Here is a 16171-nt window from a genome sequence, read left to right as displayed (position 1 = left end):
CCTTCTCCCATTTCCCCTTTTCTTTGTGGTGCTGGGTATTAGATACACATACACACACACACACACACACACACACACACACACACACACACACACATATGCTGGGCACACTCTCCACCACTGACATACGTTCAGAATCCCAAAGCGCACAGTTTTGTTTTGTTTTTAATCACTGTGGGGATGGAATTAGAAACAAAAAGCACAAATCTGATTCTACCTTTAGGGCTGTTTGGGAAACACAAAGCTCATGTGACTATCAGTGTAAGAGACTTCAGTTCTTCACTTCTGAAATCCTTTAGACAGGATCTCCCACATCCTGAGCAGCACTGGGCAGGTAGCATAGTGTGTCCTTACCATGCAAGTGAGAAAGGTAACTTCGCTGCTGAGCTACCACTTCCAAAGACAACCACTTAGACTTTGGAAGACTGGGGCTTCAGTAAACACACGTGGACCTGAAAGAAGTGCATTGATTATTTTATTAATTCCTTCTTTTTACATGATGGGAAACGTTCAACTATTTACAGGTTGTTATTTTTATTTTTTATTTTTTGTCCACACACAATCTAGGTAAATAAGCCTATGAAATCCCAATTCAGAAAGCCATAAAAATCTTCCCTACCCATCCATCTGAAGGCTTTCAAATGAATCTCTTTTTCCCCAAACCAAATTAATTTTTAAAAATTACATTAGGGAATTCAGATATGCTGATGATTTACATTCCAGTTATTTAAAATATGCATCTAGACATGTTCTTAAAAAAGAAATGGTAGATTCACAAGGGGAGGGCTTAAATTAAAGCAGTACTTCACAGAAAAACATCAAGGGAACATCTATAAATAACAGAAATATATTACAAATAAATTAGTTCTATTTACCATTTCAAATATTAAAAATCTTTAATCCATTTCTTCATCTCTCTTTACAAAAAGGTTATGTGAATTGTATGGAAACTTCTGCAAAAAATATAATAAATACTTGATTTCTTTGAATGTATTTTTGTTGTTGTTGTTTTTGATGAGGGAGACAAACTTCTTTTGTAATTCCCCCCCCCCTGCCCCAAGAAAATGCCCAACACCTTTATACCAAAGTTAAACAAAATAAGTAATTTTCCAGGGTACATACACTGTTCATTATGAACTAAAAAACATCTCTACAAATTACATCAAAAAGAAGAACGCAACAAAAGTTATGTTCCCGCTGTCAGTTTCCAGGTTCCAGTGGGTAACAGGCTGTATCGTGTGTGGGTCATGTCCTAATATCAATAATTTGCTTTTATATTTTTTTTAATAAAGTGTACAGTTTAAACTGTGTTTCTCAGGAAGGCAAAGGTTCTGATGCCCTGCAGGCATTCAGCTAAGAGATTTAAAATTCTTACCAAAAATAGCTTATGAATATACAAATGCCCCGTTCACTTGGACAAGATAAATAGGCCTTCTCTTGTCTCTCTTTAAAATAGCCTGGGCTAAGTCAGTCCCCAAGGAAAACATTGTCAGAGGACCTGGGATCCCACCAGAAACTGACCTCAGGGCAAGGAGCTGCAGTAGTGCACGAGGGGGCAAAGTGGGACCAGAATGGACCAGAATGAACGCTGCGTTCTGTGAATTCCACATCTTTCTTGGATAAGTGTGACCATGGGCTACCTAAGGTGAAAGTTGGCCTTACTCCCAAATACTTCTGATCTTACATTGCTGCTCCACTGTAAAGAAAACGTCGTTATTTTTTTTTTTTTTTTTTTTTTTTTGAAACTAGCAAATACTTGAGTCAAATCTCTGCTCCAATTTGACACAGCGCTGACTTTGTCTGCCCTAGTTAAAAGTTGTTTGTGTTGTTATTATTTTTTAAATAAGTTATAGCCCTTTTCTTGTAAACCACAGCAGTAAACATTTGTGCCCTGTTGAGAAAGGTACCTCAAAGCTTCGACGGCTCTGAGAGGTAGCAAATTCTCTAGTGGTTTTAGAGTATGTCCGAAAATACTGGTTGCCAGAACCCATCCCTTCTTTTAATTTTGTAAAGAAAATTAAATTAGCACCTGGCTATGAGAGTGGTTTTTGTTTGTTTTGTTTCTTTTTTTTTTTTTTTTAAGCATCTCTGATATAAGCATTTTTTTTTTCTTTCTTTAAAGTCTTTCCTTTTTTTCTATGACAAATTCCTAATTCTTTAGGTTGCCAGCTTGACTTGATATGGCGGATCTTTTCAGATGGCCACATTCTGAATGTTTAAACTGCTACAAGTAAAGGGCATTTGAAGACTTCAGCTGGAAGCTAGGACACACCACCCATCAATCACAACTAAATTGCAAGCCAACAACCAGCCTGGAATCCGCCCAAAGGTTTGACTCTCTATCAGCGTTTATGAATGCAATCTGCCCTGCCTCCTCCTGGTTCTTGACCCCTGCATCTCAAATGACTTCTCTCACTACCTGGAACTTCAGGATCATAACGACAGCTCTTGGGAATGAGGCAGCGTGTCAACTGGGGTAGAAAACCTTTTATTTTATTCATTGGACATAGAGCAAAATCCTGTGCTGGGGAACAGGTGAACTCTGTATTGGAGTGAGAGGAGTCCAAAGGAGAAAAGGCCCCCGGGAAATGTGAACTAGACGGGTGTGGCATTCAAAGGTTGGCGGGAGAACCCGAACTCTCCTCTGGCATTGGTCTTGCCCCCCCCTCTCAGAAGCAGAAGCATTCTTCCCTGTGTGAAACCTTCAGTGGCCCCACCAGGATGGACACTAAACTAACAGAACCAACTCTTTCCCACCCTCTCATTTAAAAACCATTGCCGTGACATTGTAATACACAGACAAGAAAAGTTGATTAAAAAACAAACAAACAAACAAACAAACACTTCAGTTCTAAATTTTCTTAAGATAAATAAGTGGATTCCTTACAGAGGATCTTAAACCACCGGTGTTTCCCTCTTGCCTTAACTTTCTTCCTTTTATTGCCTTTCAGAATAGATTGATTGCCCTGAAAGATCGAATTTACAATCTTCTGCTGATTGAAACATTTGAAGCTTGGTTGATGAATTACCAGTGAGGCAGTTTGTACAGCTGCGAGGGAGGGCACAGATACAGGTACCTGCACACTCTGCCCTTCTCTCTTACACACCCAGGCCCCCAACCCTAGGCCAGCTTGGTCCCCATTCTGTCACCTTGATTCCAATTAGATGGTGTGATTTCTGAGATTAGAAATAAAGCGCTCTCTGCTTGTAAAAAATAACCGTTTGGGGGCAAATAAAGGGAGTTGGAGCCCTCGTTTCTTTCACGTGGAAGACGGTAAGTCCCAAAGGATCACCCTATGTGATACTGGGTTTCTGAAATACCCTATGGTTTTATATTGCTGAGTTCTAGGGACACACTAGCTTGAGAGAACTGAGGAGGATGAGTGACCTACAGGTGTCGTTTTCTACACAGGTGGGTTTGCTTGGCCCAGAAAATAAAGGGTTTGGATGTCTGCATGAGGCTTCAGGACGGGGGGAGCGAAGCTCGGTGGAGAAGATGGGCAAAGTGGTCCAGGAAGCGGGGCGGCCTGGGGACGGCTCCTGCGAGGTGGACAACTACGCCACGACGGTGGCGGTCACTGAGCTCAGAGACGGAGGGGGCGGGGAGGCGGCCGAGGGCAGGGGTGCGGGACGGTCCTCGGCGGCGCTCAGAGCCGGGTCTGCGCCTCGGGGATGTAGATCTCGATGCTCTCGGCGCTCTCGGTGGCCGAGTTCTGGCGGACCGATGCGGCGCGCTTGGCGGCCATCAGGCGCTTGCGGGCCTCCTGGCGCTGCGAGCTCTCCAGCGAGCGCTCCCGGATCAGCGGCGCGGGGCCCTTCGCCGGCTTCTTTGGCACTGGAGGAGGGGCCCTTCGCTCCTGATCAAAGCAGAAGGTTCAGGACATTACACAGATTCTCAGGACAAGCTTGGGAAAGACTGGGATAGGTCAGTAGTTTGAACACACGCGCGCGCGCACACACACACTTCTGCTTTTTGTAAACCTAAGGATGGTTAGTTCTGATCTGCACATTGTTTATATGATTTCTCTTCTTTGTTCTGGTTTGGGTATTTAAAAAGATGCAGGGAAGATGTAATCTCTTACGCTTAAGGCCGAGGGTTAACGCTGAATCCCAGAACTCGGTCTTTCCATGGCAGGATGTGGGCATTTAAAATGCACCCCTGCAAATGGACCCCTGAGCCTCACAGTGAAGATGGTCCTCTCTGCATCCTCCAGTCTCTTCCTGGTGCTAGGGATGGACCAGGAGAGCTCAACAGCTACAGAACTATTTAGAACTCTGCGTCAGGTATGAACTTGGGTTAAAGGCTAAAACCCTGTCCACCCTCTCCCTGGGCCCACCCCGCTCCCCCTTCCTCCACTCCTAAGCAGCCAGATGAGATTATGAGATTGTTTCTCGGCTTCGATGGTGGCGCCCGGAGTTACACCCCTTTTGAACACCACATAGGAACACACTACCACGGACTGTACAGGGAAAGGGAGACTCTGGCATTTCCTACTCTGGGGAGGATCTGGGCAGAACATCAGTCCCTAGAGGACCTCAGCTTGCTTGTGGTGGCCCAAAAGTTGAGCAGAGGACTGGAAAAGGCTGTCCCTCTTATCAGCAATCTCTGAAACCGTTTTTTTTTTTTTTTTTTTTTAAGACCTTTTCTATTCTACTGAGAAGTATAACCGCTCATACTGTAAAGGCATGGTAACTGGACATTATCGGGAAAGAAAGCACAGGAAGCTGTTAGGAGGCAGGTGTTGAGCTTGCAGGCTGTGAAAAGGTGCACACAGGTCGATTTGAAAAAGAAGACCCTGCATCCTTATGAAATCCAATGTGAAGTTTATCACAGAGGGACGGAGTCTCCAACTTAACAATGATGCCCGTCCAGTACAGCAGCTCCTCCTCGCTCACCAGGGAGAAGGGCGGAGTAAAATGAACACCAGAACTCGGCCCATGGTTGTTTAAAAAAGCACATGCCTGTGCTTCGGAAAGGACACAAAGGAATAACACAGTGCAAATCGTCATGTCAAGCTGACGAGATGACAAAAAGCTGGTTGCGGCTAAACTGCATTGTAAAACGCTTAAACAGTAAGCTAATAGTTTATCATTAGGTCACATATCAGCAAGTCACATGTAACAGTTTCTTTGCATTACTTTAATGTCTTCATTGTGGGGTAACTGGTGGATATTTTTAAAAGTATGAATATTGGAAACTTTTTAGTCATTTTTCTTTCTTTGCACACTTTATTATTGTTATTGTTATTATTATTATAACAATAGTGTTAGAGAATCAATAGGTGAGAAATTAAATGGAGCGGTACTAAACTTCCAGCATGTGTACACTTGTGGATACTTTTAAGACCAATTAAAAAGCCTTGATAGCAGATAGTTGCACACATAAAGAAAACTAGATAAAGCACAATGCTTGGCTTCCCAAACAAGAGGCCACACAGACATCCATAGACCCTCAAGTTCGGTTCTAAACCCCTCCGTTGGATGGTCATAGACTTGGAGGTGGGGATGGTGGTGACAGCATTTGACCTCCTTAGAGACGGTCCCTTGGGACTGGGTTTGTCCTGGGTGCCCACTGACCCACACACACTTAGAAATGATGAGCAACAGTGGGTTGCCGTTAGCTCTTTATGGGTCAGGAGACTCAGAAGGACAGAGTTTGAATAGCCATCCCTGTGTTTGGAGGTACCTCTTGGGACTATTTGACCTCAGATCACAGAAGCACAAAACTTACTTAAAAAGTCACCCAGGACCGATCAGCCTGGGTAGGTGGACATTAGAGATTTGTAAATGCATAATGGGACCACAGTGATCAAATAGGAAATTATTATTGATTAATTAAAAGAACTCCAGTCTTTATTTCTAAACTGTTGCATGAGGATCCCAGGGAACAGTGTCTTACCCCACCCCCAAAAGTATAAGTTAGAAAAAGAAAAAATCCCAGCGCTTCTGATGACTGTAAGCCTCTCAATGAAAGCATCTGAGACTTGAACATCAGTGACTTCTTCGTTATGTATTTCTGAGGTGACTGTCTGTTACTTCTTAGGGCTTCCTATTGTTTCTGAGAAACACATCCTGGGGATGTAAGAAAGTTCAGCTCTTGCTCTATGGAACCATGCACTGAAGAGATCATTTATTTTAGTTTAGAAAGCATAACTGAAGGCAGTCCCTCCCAGTGTCTAACCTGGATTAACTTAAAGTTTAATTAACTGGAAAAGAAAGAAGAAAGAAAGAAAGAAAGAAAGAAAGAAAGAAAGAAAGAAAGAAGGAAGGAAGGAAGGAAGGAAGGAAGGAAGGAAGAAAGAAAGAAAGAANAAAGAAAGAAAGGAAGGAAGGAAGGAAGGAAGGAAGGAAGGAAGGAAGAAAGAAAGAAAGAAAGAAAGAAAGAAAGAAAGAAAGAAAGAGAAAAGTAAAGGAAGAAAGAAAGAGAAAAAGGTAAAGAAAAGCCACATTCTGCTCCCCAATTCACAAAGACAGGTTTTTCTTCAAAAAAAAAAAAAAAAAAATGCCTGAGACACATTACAGATACTATCCCGAGTGATTAGTATGTAAACATTGTCATTACAATGAGATGACACAGTACCAGCTCCATTTCACATGGTGAACAGCAGGACTGAATGCAGCAGCCTATTTAGACTGTCCAGAGTTTGTGCAGGGTTTTAAATGGACCATACAAAATCTACATTGTTCTACCTTCTTGTCAAGAGGATCCATCTGTTTCCAATTATTGGCCTTTAACTGATGAAGTTCATCAAATTTCATACTAATGTTTTCTATGGACAACTGCAGCATGTCCCAAAACCCCGCCAAATCCTGGGAAGTGGGTCTCGGGTGAGCATTGGGATTCTGTGCAAAAGAGAGAAAGACATTGATGCTTTAGAGGCGGTGTGACAGCAATTAGGATCAAAAAGGCATTTCGAACATTTCAAAGGCTGGGTTCCTTTTGGCTTTTTGACAAGAGATAAAAATGAGACTGCAAATGGTAATTTTCTACATGCCCCCATTTCATCTTGCGATCTTCAAATGTCAAGGTTGTAAAGTTCCTCTCTGTCCTTACAACAGGATGGTTGTTTCAGTCTGATAAGTGGAGAGTCTAAACATTCGAAAAGTCCCCGAATGTGTTATCTCTTACTGGGTGTATTTAAAAACACTATACTTAAGTGGAAAAACACCATATTTTCCTTTATATTTCCGTGCCACACAGTTTAGTCAGAGAACAGAGAGGAATTCCAGGGTAAGATCGGTTTTAAGACTCATGTTGAGTGAAGTCATAGGGTACAGAACTAATCAGCAATAAGGTATTTCCAAAATACTCTGGGTGGCGAGGCGTCTGTGATGCTAGAGACTGAGCCAGGGTTCGAAGAGACAAGCAAGTGATCAACCATAGAGACATATATGTAGTCTCTGAAACTATTACATGTTCAGCAATTGAGATATTACTAATAAATACAACCAAGAAAAATTTTATCATATGACACATTACAAATTAGCTGGTTTTAAATATAGCAAAAGTCAGAAAGCATTATACGTACATATGTATGTTGGTAGTAATGTCCTTTTTAGAATAATACATCTCTTTCAATGTTTAAGAACTATTTTTTTGTCTGGTTGGTTGGTTGGTTGGTTGGGTTTGTTGTTGGTGGTGGTGGTGGTGGTGGTTTTTTTTTGGTTTTTTTTTTCCGAGACAGAGTTTCTCTGAATAGCCCTGGCTGTCCTGGAACTCACTCTGTAGACCAGGCTGGCCTCAAACTCAGAAATTCACCTGCCTCTGCCTCCCAAGTGCTGGGATTAAAGGCATGCACCACCACTGCCCGGCAAGAACTGACTTTTTAAAGAATTGCTTAAAATTGTTATTATTATTATCAACTGGGCACAGTTGTGCATGCTTTTAACCCCAGCACTTGGGAGGCAGAGGCAGGTGGATCTCTATAAATTTGAGGTCAGTCTGATCTACAGAGTGAGGTTCAGGACAGCCAGAGTTACATAGTGAGACCCCATCTAGAAGAAAAAATTCCAAACAAAGAAACATTTATTATTATTATCTTTGGTGTATGTGTGCATACATATTATAACACGCATGAGGAGGTCAGAGGACAACTTTATAAAGTTGGTTCTCTCCTTCCACCCTCCTGAGGGTCCCAGGGGTTTAACTCATGTCATCAGACTTGAGAAGCAAGACCCTTTACCCATCAAAGCCAGCTGACCAACCTAAGGACTGGCTTTTGTTAGTTTGGTTGCTTGGGAGCTTGCTGTGTGATTTATGCTGGCCTGGAAATCTCTAACCTCCTGCCTCAGCCTCTGAGTGCTAAGATTGCAAGTGCACATTATCACATCTGGCTCAAGGTGACTTTCTTTGTCCCCGTAATGAGTGTGTGTGTGTGTGGCGTCACTATCATCACCAACACTCTCTGCCTAAGCAGCCGAAAGCACCATAAACAGACAGAGTCCGCCTCCCTTCCAGGTGTAGGGAGCTCTTTTTTTTTGTTTTTTTTTTTTTTGTTTTTTTTGTTTTTTTTGTTTTTTTTGTTTTTGTTTTTGTGTAGGGAGCTCTTAGTGCCATTTCCGGTTATTTCTTGGTATTATAAATAACTGTAAATTGTGAACAGTTATCATATCCTATGATAACTGGGGGCAGCTTGTTTTAAAATTAATCTCAAGAAAAATGGTACCATCAGAATTTCAGAAAGCAAAGACTGATTGTCATCTAATTGTTTAAAGGTTGGAAATGACATTTACATCGGAGGATGTGCTAGAATGACTGGCTTCGTCCAAAATAGATGCAAATAAAGGTGCTGTGTGTAGAGCTCTGAGACTGCCTATAGTTTCTTGGCATTAGATAAAGATTTTTGGAATCTTGGCATTGGATTCTTATGAGATTCTTGGGAGTAGATTACTTTTAGAGTTTTAAGTTCAATATTAAAATCGGTTCTAGGGACGGGAATGAGTATGGCTTCATGACACACATTCAAGCCTCGGGTTCAGTCTCTAGCACCTAGTCAAACCAAAAGAAAACAAATACAACAAAACATAAAAAGTATTCTAGTGATACACCACTTGAATGAACAAAAGGGGTTCTTTGTAGTATTCTGACATAGTAAACAGCAAACAACAATGCAAATCCCTCAAAGGGTATGGTGGCAAACACCAGAAATCCTATCAGTAGGGTTGCTGGACCCGGAGCATCTTACCTTTGAGGCTACATTAATAAAAACAACAACAAAAGACCTAAGGGGGGAAAACAAACAAGCAAAGGAACACACAGTAGGTCTGATGAGGCACTTCTTAATAGCTTATGAGCACACAAATATTTAGCCTTATTCATAATATAATTTTGGAGGTCAGTGACATTTTCTTGGTCACAGGTTTTAGTGCTGTATTGTTTTAGCACCAAGAGTTTCTTGTTTGAAATCCTCAGGACCATACATTGAAATGTCTGACTTCTTAGGATTTGGGAAAGTTTGCCTATGCGCACACAGTGAGATATCTCAGAGACAGGTGAAATTCATCTATATGTATGTCACATATACCCAATACCCACAACCTAGAGGTGATTATATACATTTTCCTGTATTTTGACAGTAATATGTTATCTTGAGGTCAGATGTATCAAATCCTTCCCATTCCCAGAGTTTCAGATTTTAAAGCATTTCTGATTTTGGATTTTTTTTTTTTTTGGTTCAGGCATGTTCAGCCTACAGTTGAGCAGCTTAAGCTTGTGTGGTAGCTCCTTAGATGTGCTTAACTCTGTCAAGGGCAACCTGGGCCTCGCCCCAAAGGAATTTCTTTGCCCCATTTTGTCAAAAAGACAAATGAGGAAACAAAGAGGCCCTAAGTCCTGATCCATCTCTAATCCGGCCATTGTTTGACAGTAAGAGTTGTATGGTAAAGTGGCTGAGTCTAAACCATATCATTTCTGAGATCAGAGGTACAACAGGGGTGGGGTGGGGGTGAGCCAGTCTGGTCCCTCCCCCCGCACCTCCCCTCCCCTACCCCCCAGTTTAATTATGCTAGAAAAAAACAATTTTTATCCATTTGCTCTAAGCTTGAGAATCTAGTCTTAAACAAATGTGGTTTTTGTTGTTGTTGTTGGTTTTTTTGCTTTTTTTTTTTTTTTCCGAGACAGGGTTTCTCTGTGTAGCCCTGGCTGTCCTGGAACTCACTCTGTAGACCAGGCTGGCCCAGAACTCAGAAATCTGCCTGCCTCTGCCTCCCAAGTGCTGGGATTAAAGGCGTGCGCCACCACGCCTGGCTACAAATGTGTTTTCAAACCAAAGACCTGTCTTTTGGTTTTTATTTTTTCCTCAAAGGAAGAGGGATATAGAAAGAACAAGCTCAGGGTTGGAGAGATGGCTCAGCAGTTGAGAGGCCCAGAGGTCCTGAGTTCAATTCCCAGCAACCGCATGGTGGCTCACAACCATCTGTAAGGGGATCTGATTTCCTTTTCTCTCTGTGTGTGTGGAGGCAGGATGTGCATGTACATATAAATAAATAAAATTATTTTCCCTTTTTTTGTTTTCGAGACAGGGTTTCTCTGTATGGTCCAGGCTGGCCTTGAACTCAGAAATCCACCTGCCTCTGCCTCCTGAGTGCTGGGATTAAAGGTGTACACCACCACTGCTCAGCAATAAATATTTTTTTTAAAGATTTATTTATTATTATATGTAAGTACACCGTAGCTATCTTTAAACACACCAGAAAAGGGCGTCAGATCTCATTACGGATGGTTGTGAGACACCATGTGGTTGCTGGGATTTGAACTCAGGACCTTCAGAAGAGCAGTCCGTGCTCTTATCCACTGAGCCATCTCACCAGCCCATAAATATTTTTTAAAACAGCAAGCTGAACCTGGCCCTGAACAACAACCCTATAGTCACTTAATAAACAAATAAAAACTAAAAGAAAAGCCGGGTGTGGTGGCGCACACCTTTAATCCCAGCACTAGGGAGGCAGAGGCAGGCGGATTTCTCGAGTTCGAGGCCAGCCTGGTCTACAAAGTGAGTTCCAGGACAGCCAGGGCTACACAGAGAAACCCTGTCTCAAAACAAAACAAAACAAAAAACTAAAAGAAAACAAAAACACACAAACAAAAACCCCACCATATTTTTTTTATTATGTGTATGTGTTGGCAGTGCCGGGGTCAGTAGGCAGATGACAGGGACAGTAGGCAGATGACAACTTGTAGAAGCTGGTTTTCTCCTCAGAGTAGGCAGCAAACTTCTTGACCTGCTGAGCCATCCTGCTACCCCCTAGAGTCACACCAGGCCATACTACTCCCTGGGGTGACTCCCTCTGCAAAAATGAGGGATGGAATTTCAATCCTGCAAGGGATTTTTAGGGGCCGAGGCTGAACTGTCACTACTTTTTACCATGGGCTGGCTGGGTAAGTTTGTTAACTTTTTATGCCCATTTATCCCATCTGTAAATCATCAAAAGAATGCCACTAGCAACTCCCAATGGCCAGGCCGGGGAGTTAGCCAGCGCATCCAGCACATGTTGGGGCAGGACTTTTTCAGAATCCTTGTTGGAGCAGCACCAAGACCTTCCTCCGCTGGTGCGCAGTTACTTTAACAGGGACTCTCCTTGTTCATCACATAAATTTCTCTAGTGGCCTTTGACTGGAGCCACCATGAGGAATGAGGACATGGCAAAAGCTGGCTTTGGGAACTTAACAATTTCTAGAAAACAGCACACATTAAAAAAAAAAAAAAAAAATGTTTAGGGCTGGAGAGATGGCTCAGTGGTTAAGAGCACTGACTGCTCTTCCAGAGGTCCTAAGTTCAAATCCCAGCAACCATATGGTGGCTCACAACCNTCTGTAATGAGATCTGATGCGCTCTTCTGGAGTGTCTAAAGACAGCTACAGTGTACTTACATATAATAAATAAATGTGCACAATATTTATGTTCCACTTGGCAGTACCCTCAGAAACTCAATGTTCAATTCTCTGTTTTTACATTTATTCAGTGTGGGTATGGGTAGGTGAGTGTGGGTTGGGTACAGGTGCCACAGCACACGTGCATGTGTGTGTGTGTGTGTGTGTGTGTGTGTGTGTGTGTGTAGAACTTAAGTCATCAGGTTTGCCAGCAAGCCCCTTTAACAAGATGCCACCTTGCTATCCCTGGAATAGATTCCTTTGAGGAGAGAACACAGTGCCTATGACAGAGTTAAGACTCAAAGCCCTGTCAGGGTCATTTGGATGCCAACCATGTTTTCAGTTGACACACATCAGTAAGCTGCTTTCGATTTGCTTTGTTTTAGAGTCAGGCTGACCAGCAACTGAGCACTAAAAGCTGTGTTTGTGGAGTCACTCCTGGAGGACATGGGCCTTTTCAAGGCCGCCTCCAAGAGACTCTTGACCTCTGATTCACCGCCATTGCTGTCACTGTGGCTGTTGGAGGTCTTTTCCTTCTTTTGTTTCTATATGTCAGAGCTAAAAGGAGCACTGGCTTGCCTCAGGGTGTCTAATCTACATTTTGTGGTACCCCCAACCTCTGACTTTTAAATTAAAACAAAACTCACACCAGGAGACACAGTTAATGATGGCTTTTTAGTAAGAGTGTCATGATTATTATCGCTGTAATAGTATTTAGGAAACCAGTTTGTTTCATATCTTAGTAAGAATCAGAAAATCATAAACTCTAGGAACGCGGAAAGTTTTTAATACAGAAAACCAGGATATGGAGTTTTAACTTGATTCTGCCCTAAGATTAAGTGCAGAATAAAGTGAGTTTTTTATTTTGTTTTATTGTGGGGGGGGGGGAGGTTGTTTTTGTTTTTAATTTAAAGAAAAGCAAGAAGTCAGATTCGTCTGTGAAAGAATCCAGTGACTCAAATTGAGTTTTGCTTTGGCCAGGTCAGTCTTAAGGACAAGGTTTCTCTGGGTCGTGCTAGCAGAGAGTCCCAGTGATGTGAATGGTACCTACCAGGTTCTCTTCACACAGTTCTCTGAACTGGTAGAATTTCTGCGCCATGAGAAGTTGGGCACTGCCCACCGCGGTTCGGATTTTCCCTAGAACTGAAAAGAACAGACACAGAAGTTTACACGATGCATCATTGTTGAGACTCTGTCTGGTAAATACAGCAAGGAGAAGTTATGCTGTCATGGTTTGAAAAAAACGAAAAAACAAAAAACAAAACAAAACGGCCCAGCATGGCCACACCCACCCGGAAGGATGCTCTATTGGTCCACGAAACCTGGACTGCAGGGTTCAAGCATAAAGTCAACTTGGAGAAATACAAGTTCGCCGTGCTTGTTTCTCGGGAGAACTGGAGTTTGCTGTCACAGAACTGTGCTGTACCACAAGGAGGAACAAACAGCGTTCCTTCTATGGTGCAGACAAAAGTCAAGTGTGTTTCCCGTTGCAGTTTCAGGTTTATCCTGATTTGCTGGTTTGATTTTCCAATTCGGATTCAAAAACCGGAAAAGCAATGCCAGCTGAGAGGGAGGAATCTCGCGGCACTCACCCTACCCACCTTAATCCAGTGTTTTCTGGGAGATCCACCATTGGCATTGGCTGAGAAATGAATTTCCTAGGGAGTGGTGGTGGGTAGCCTGTTGCCTGGGGAACACCAGCACGGCTCCAGCTTTCCACTTTACAGCCCCCTTTCCTATTCATGTGGGTTTCATGTGGAGCTTTCCCTTTCGCCAGAAAGCTACTTCTGATTTCAGTGAACGCATTTGAACGCCTCTGCGGGGGGGGGGGGGCTTCTGAGTCTCCCCAGGGCTCCCCCTGAACCTCTGTAGGCTCTGTCATGCCTAGGCTTCATAAACCTCGCTCGTGTCCCAGAGGGAACAGAGACCTCGCACAGTGGAAATTAGCGAGGGCATCGCTGCCATGACGCTTGACTGGTGAAACTGCTGGCTCAGACAGTATGTGGGAATCGAGGAGGTATTGCCCAGGGCTTTCTAGTGATGTGCTATACAATGCCAGACTAGACCAGAGTTCACGATTCACACGCAACTGAGTTCTGCTCGATATTTCGGCATGCACACCAAGTCAGAGCACTTCTAAATTCGGATGACCACAGTCATGCCAGACTGCTTGGGGACACACATTTGCAGCCTCTGTCAAGTCATAGCAACCCCCCCCCCCCCGCGACTGGCAGCTCTAAGCCCTTATGTAAGTGGAAGCTTTTGCTTTTTTTTTCCAGTCTATGTTTAAAATCCTCTTAGACCTTAGCCATCTTCCTCTTTCACTGGAAAAATCAAGTGAGTGAAGTCTCTTGTTACTACTACTACTACTAGCAGCAGCATACAGGATCTACACAGCCTTGGCTGTCCTGGAACTCACTATGTAGAGCAGGCTGCCTCTCACACTCACAGAGATCTGCCTGCCTCCATCTCCAGAGTGCTGGGATTAAAGGCGCCACACCCCACTTGTTCTCCCTTTCTTGGTACCTCAAAGTAGAGTGGATAGGGTGAGCCTAAAGTTCAGAGTTCAGGCCTCTCTGACAAGTTTTGAGGATGGATCAGTCAAAACTTTGAGCTAAGAGGTATCCGTCACATCTGAATCGCTGCAGTATGACAGACCACCATAAGAGGATTGGAGGGCGCCTCTGTGTCCTCTCAAAAGAGGCCACCTGTAACCCAGGGTGATCTCCCACTCACAATGTAGACAAAGATGACGTCAAATTCCTGATCATTCTTGTCTCCACTTCCTCAGTGTTAGGATTATACTTGTCTCCCACAACACCTGGCCTGAAACATCCTCCTTGAAAAAATAAATACCAGTGGAAATAAGTAAGTAAAAAATCTGGCTGGAGAGATGGCTCAGTGGTTAAGAGCACTGACTGCTCTTCCAGAGGTCCTGAGTTCAATTCCCAGCAACCACATGGTGGCTCACAACCATCTGTCATGGGATCTGATGCCCTCTTCTGGTGTGTCTGAAGACAGCGAGGGTGTACTCATATAAATAAAATAAATAATAAATCTTAAAAAAAAAAAAAAAAAAAAAAGCAAAAGGCCAAAAGTTAATCATGAAAGGAGAAATGGAAGAAAGACGAATCTGGACTCTGTGCTGTGAAGTCTGAGGTCAGCACTCAATGGAACAGTTAATCAGAAGAAACGTTAGAGCGCTCTGGGGCGGGCCTAAGTTCAAGGCACCTTCCCTAGGCCGTTCTCAGACTCACTATTGTTCTGTGGCAAAGCAGAGGCCTGGCCCTCAAGGCCAAAGCCAAGGTCAAAAACAGTCAGAGAAGCCTGGGAGAACTTGTGGGATCGAGTCACAAAGCTGGTGGGCTCTTGATCCATTCTCTCAGCAAATACTCGTGAGGGTACGTACACACCCCAGGCATTATACTGGGCAGGTATATGGCAGCGGTCAGCAAGATGAAGTCCCTGCCCTCTCAGGATCTGCATCCTGGCACAAGGAGAAAGCAGGGGGAAGCGGTACTGAGAGTTTTCTTTTCTCTCTCCTAAGAAACGGAGTCCAACACGGCACCAAGCATGTTCTAGAGCGCGGGAAGGCTGGCTCCAGCTTAAACGGTTTCTCTCGAAACAGTCACACCGCTGCTTTTTCTCTAGTTATTTTATCTACCTCGTTACATCTATGCACACCATTGATAGTGTGCACGTGTGTGGGTAGGCATATGGGTACCACGGTGCATGTGTGGACTTCAGAGGACAGCAAGCGGGAGTCGCTCTCTTTCTGGTGGTGAGACGCTTGTGGGTCCAGAGGATTGAACCAGGTCTTTAGGCTTAGTAGCAGACACCTTGAACTGCTGGGCACTATTAGGGTATGTGGCCTTGTTGGAGTGGGTATGGCCATGTTGAAGAAGGTGTGGCCTTAGAGGAGGTGTGGCCTGATTGGAGTGGGTGTGGCCTCATGGAGGAAGTGTATCCCTATGGGTGTGGGCTTTGGGAACCTCCTCCTAACTGCCTGAGGATGCAAGTCTTCTATTTGCCTTCACGACAAGATGTAGAACTCTCAGTTCCTCCAGTGTCATGCCTGCCTGGATGCTGCCATGCTTCCTGCATGATAATAGACTGAACATCCGAACCGGTAAGCCAGCACCAAGTAAATGTTGTCCTTTATAAGAGTTGCCTTGGGAACCGGGCGTGGTGGCGCACACCTTGAATCCCAGCACTCGGGAGGCAGAGGCAGGCGGATTTCTGAGTTTGAGGCCAGCCTGGTCTACAAAGTGAGTTCCAGGACAGCCAGGGCTACACAGAGAA

General features: G+C 43.7%; 1 protein-coding gene across 15 annotated transcripts in view; it reads right to left on the bottom strand.

The window, feature by feature from the left end:
- Positions 1 to 453: 453 nt before the first annotated feature.
- Positions 454 to 16171, bottom strand: part of Dlgap1 (DLG associated protein 1) — an 809018-nt gene continuing 793300 nt past the window's right edge. For 13 of the 15 annotated variants that reach the window (XM_029531372.1, XM_029531368.1, XM_029531376.1 and 10 more), the window contains 3 exons: positions 12921 to 13012; positions 6691 to 6843; positions 458 to 3857 (listed from right to left, as the gene is read on the bottom strand). In XM_029531372.1, coding sequence (XP_029387232.1) covers positions 3648 to 3857; positions 6691 to 6843; positions 12921 to 13012 — 455 coding nt within the window. In that variant the 3' untranslated portion in view covers positions 458 to 3647. Of the gene's footprint in view, positions 3858 to 6690; positions 6844 to 12920; positions 13013 to 16171 lie in introns of all 15 variants that reach the window. The other 2 variants (XM_021217482.1, XM_021217477.1) reach the window with 1 other exon arrangement.

This window comes from Mus pahari, chromosome 18 (genome assembly GCF_900095145.1).
Source record: "Mus pahari chromosome 18, PAHARI_EIJ_v1.1, whole genome shotgun sequence".
NCBI lineage: Eukaryota > Metazoa > Chordata > Mammalia > Rodentia > Muridae > Mus > Mus pahari.
Note: the sequence above shows the minus strand (reverse complement) of the source record. Positions and strands in the feature narration are given on the sequence as shown.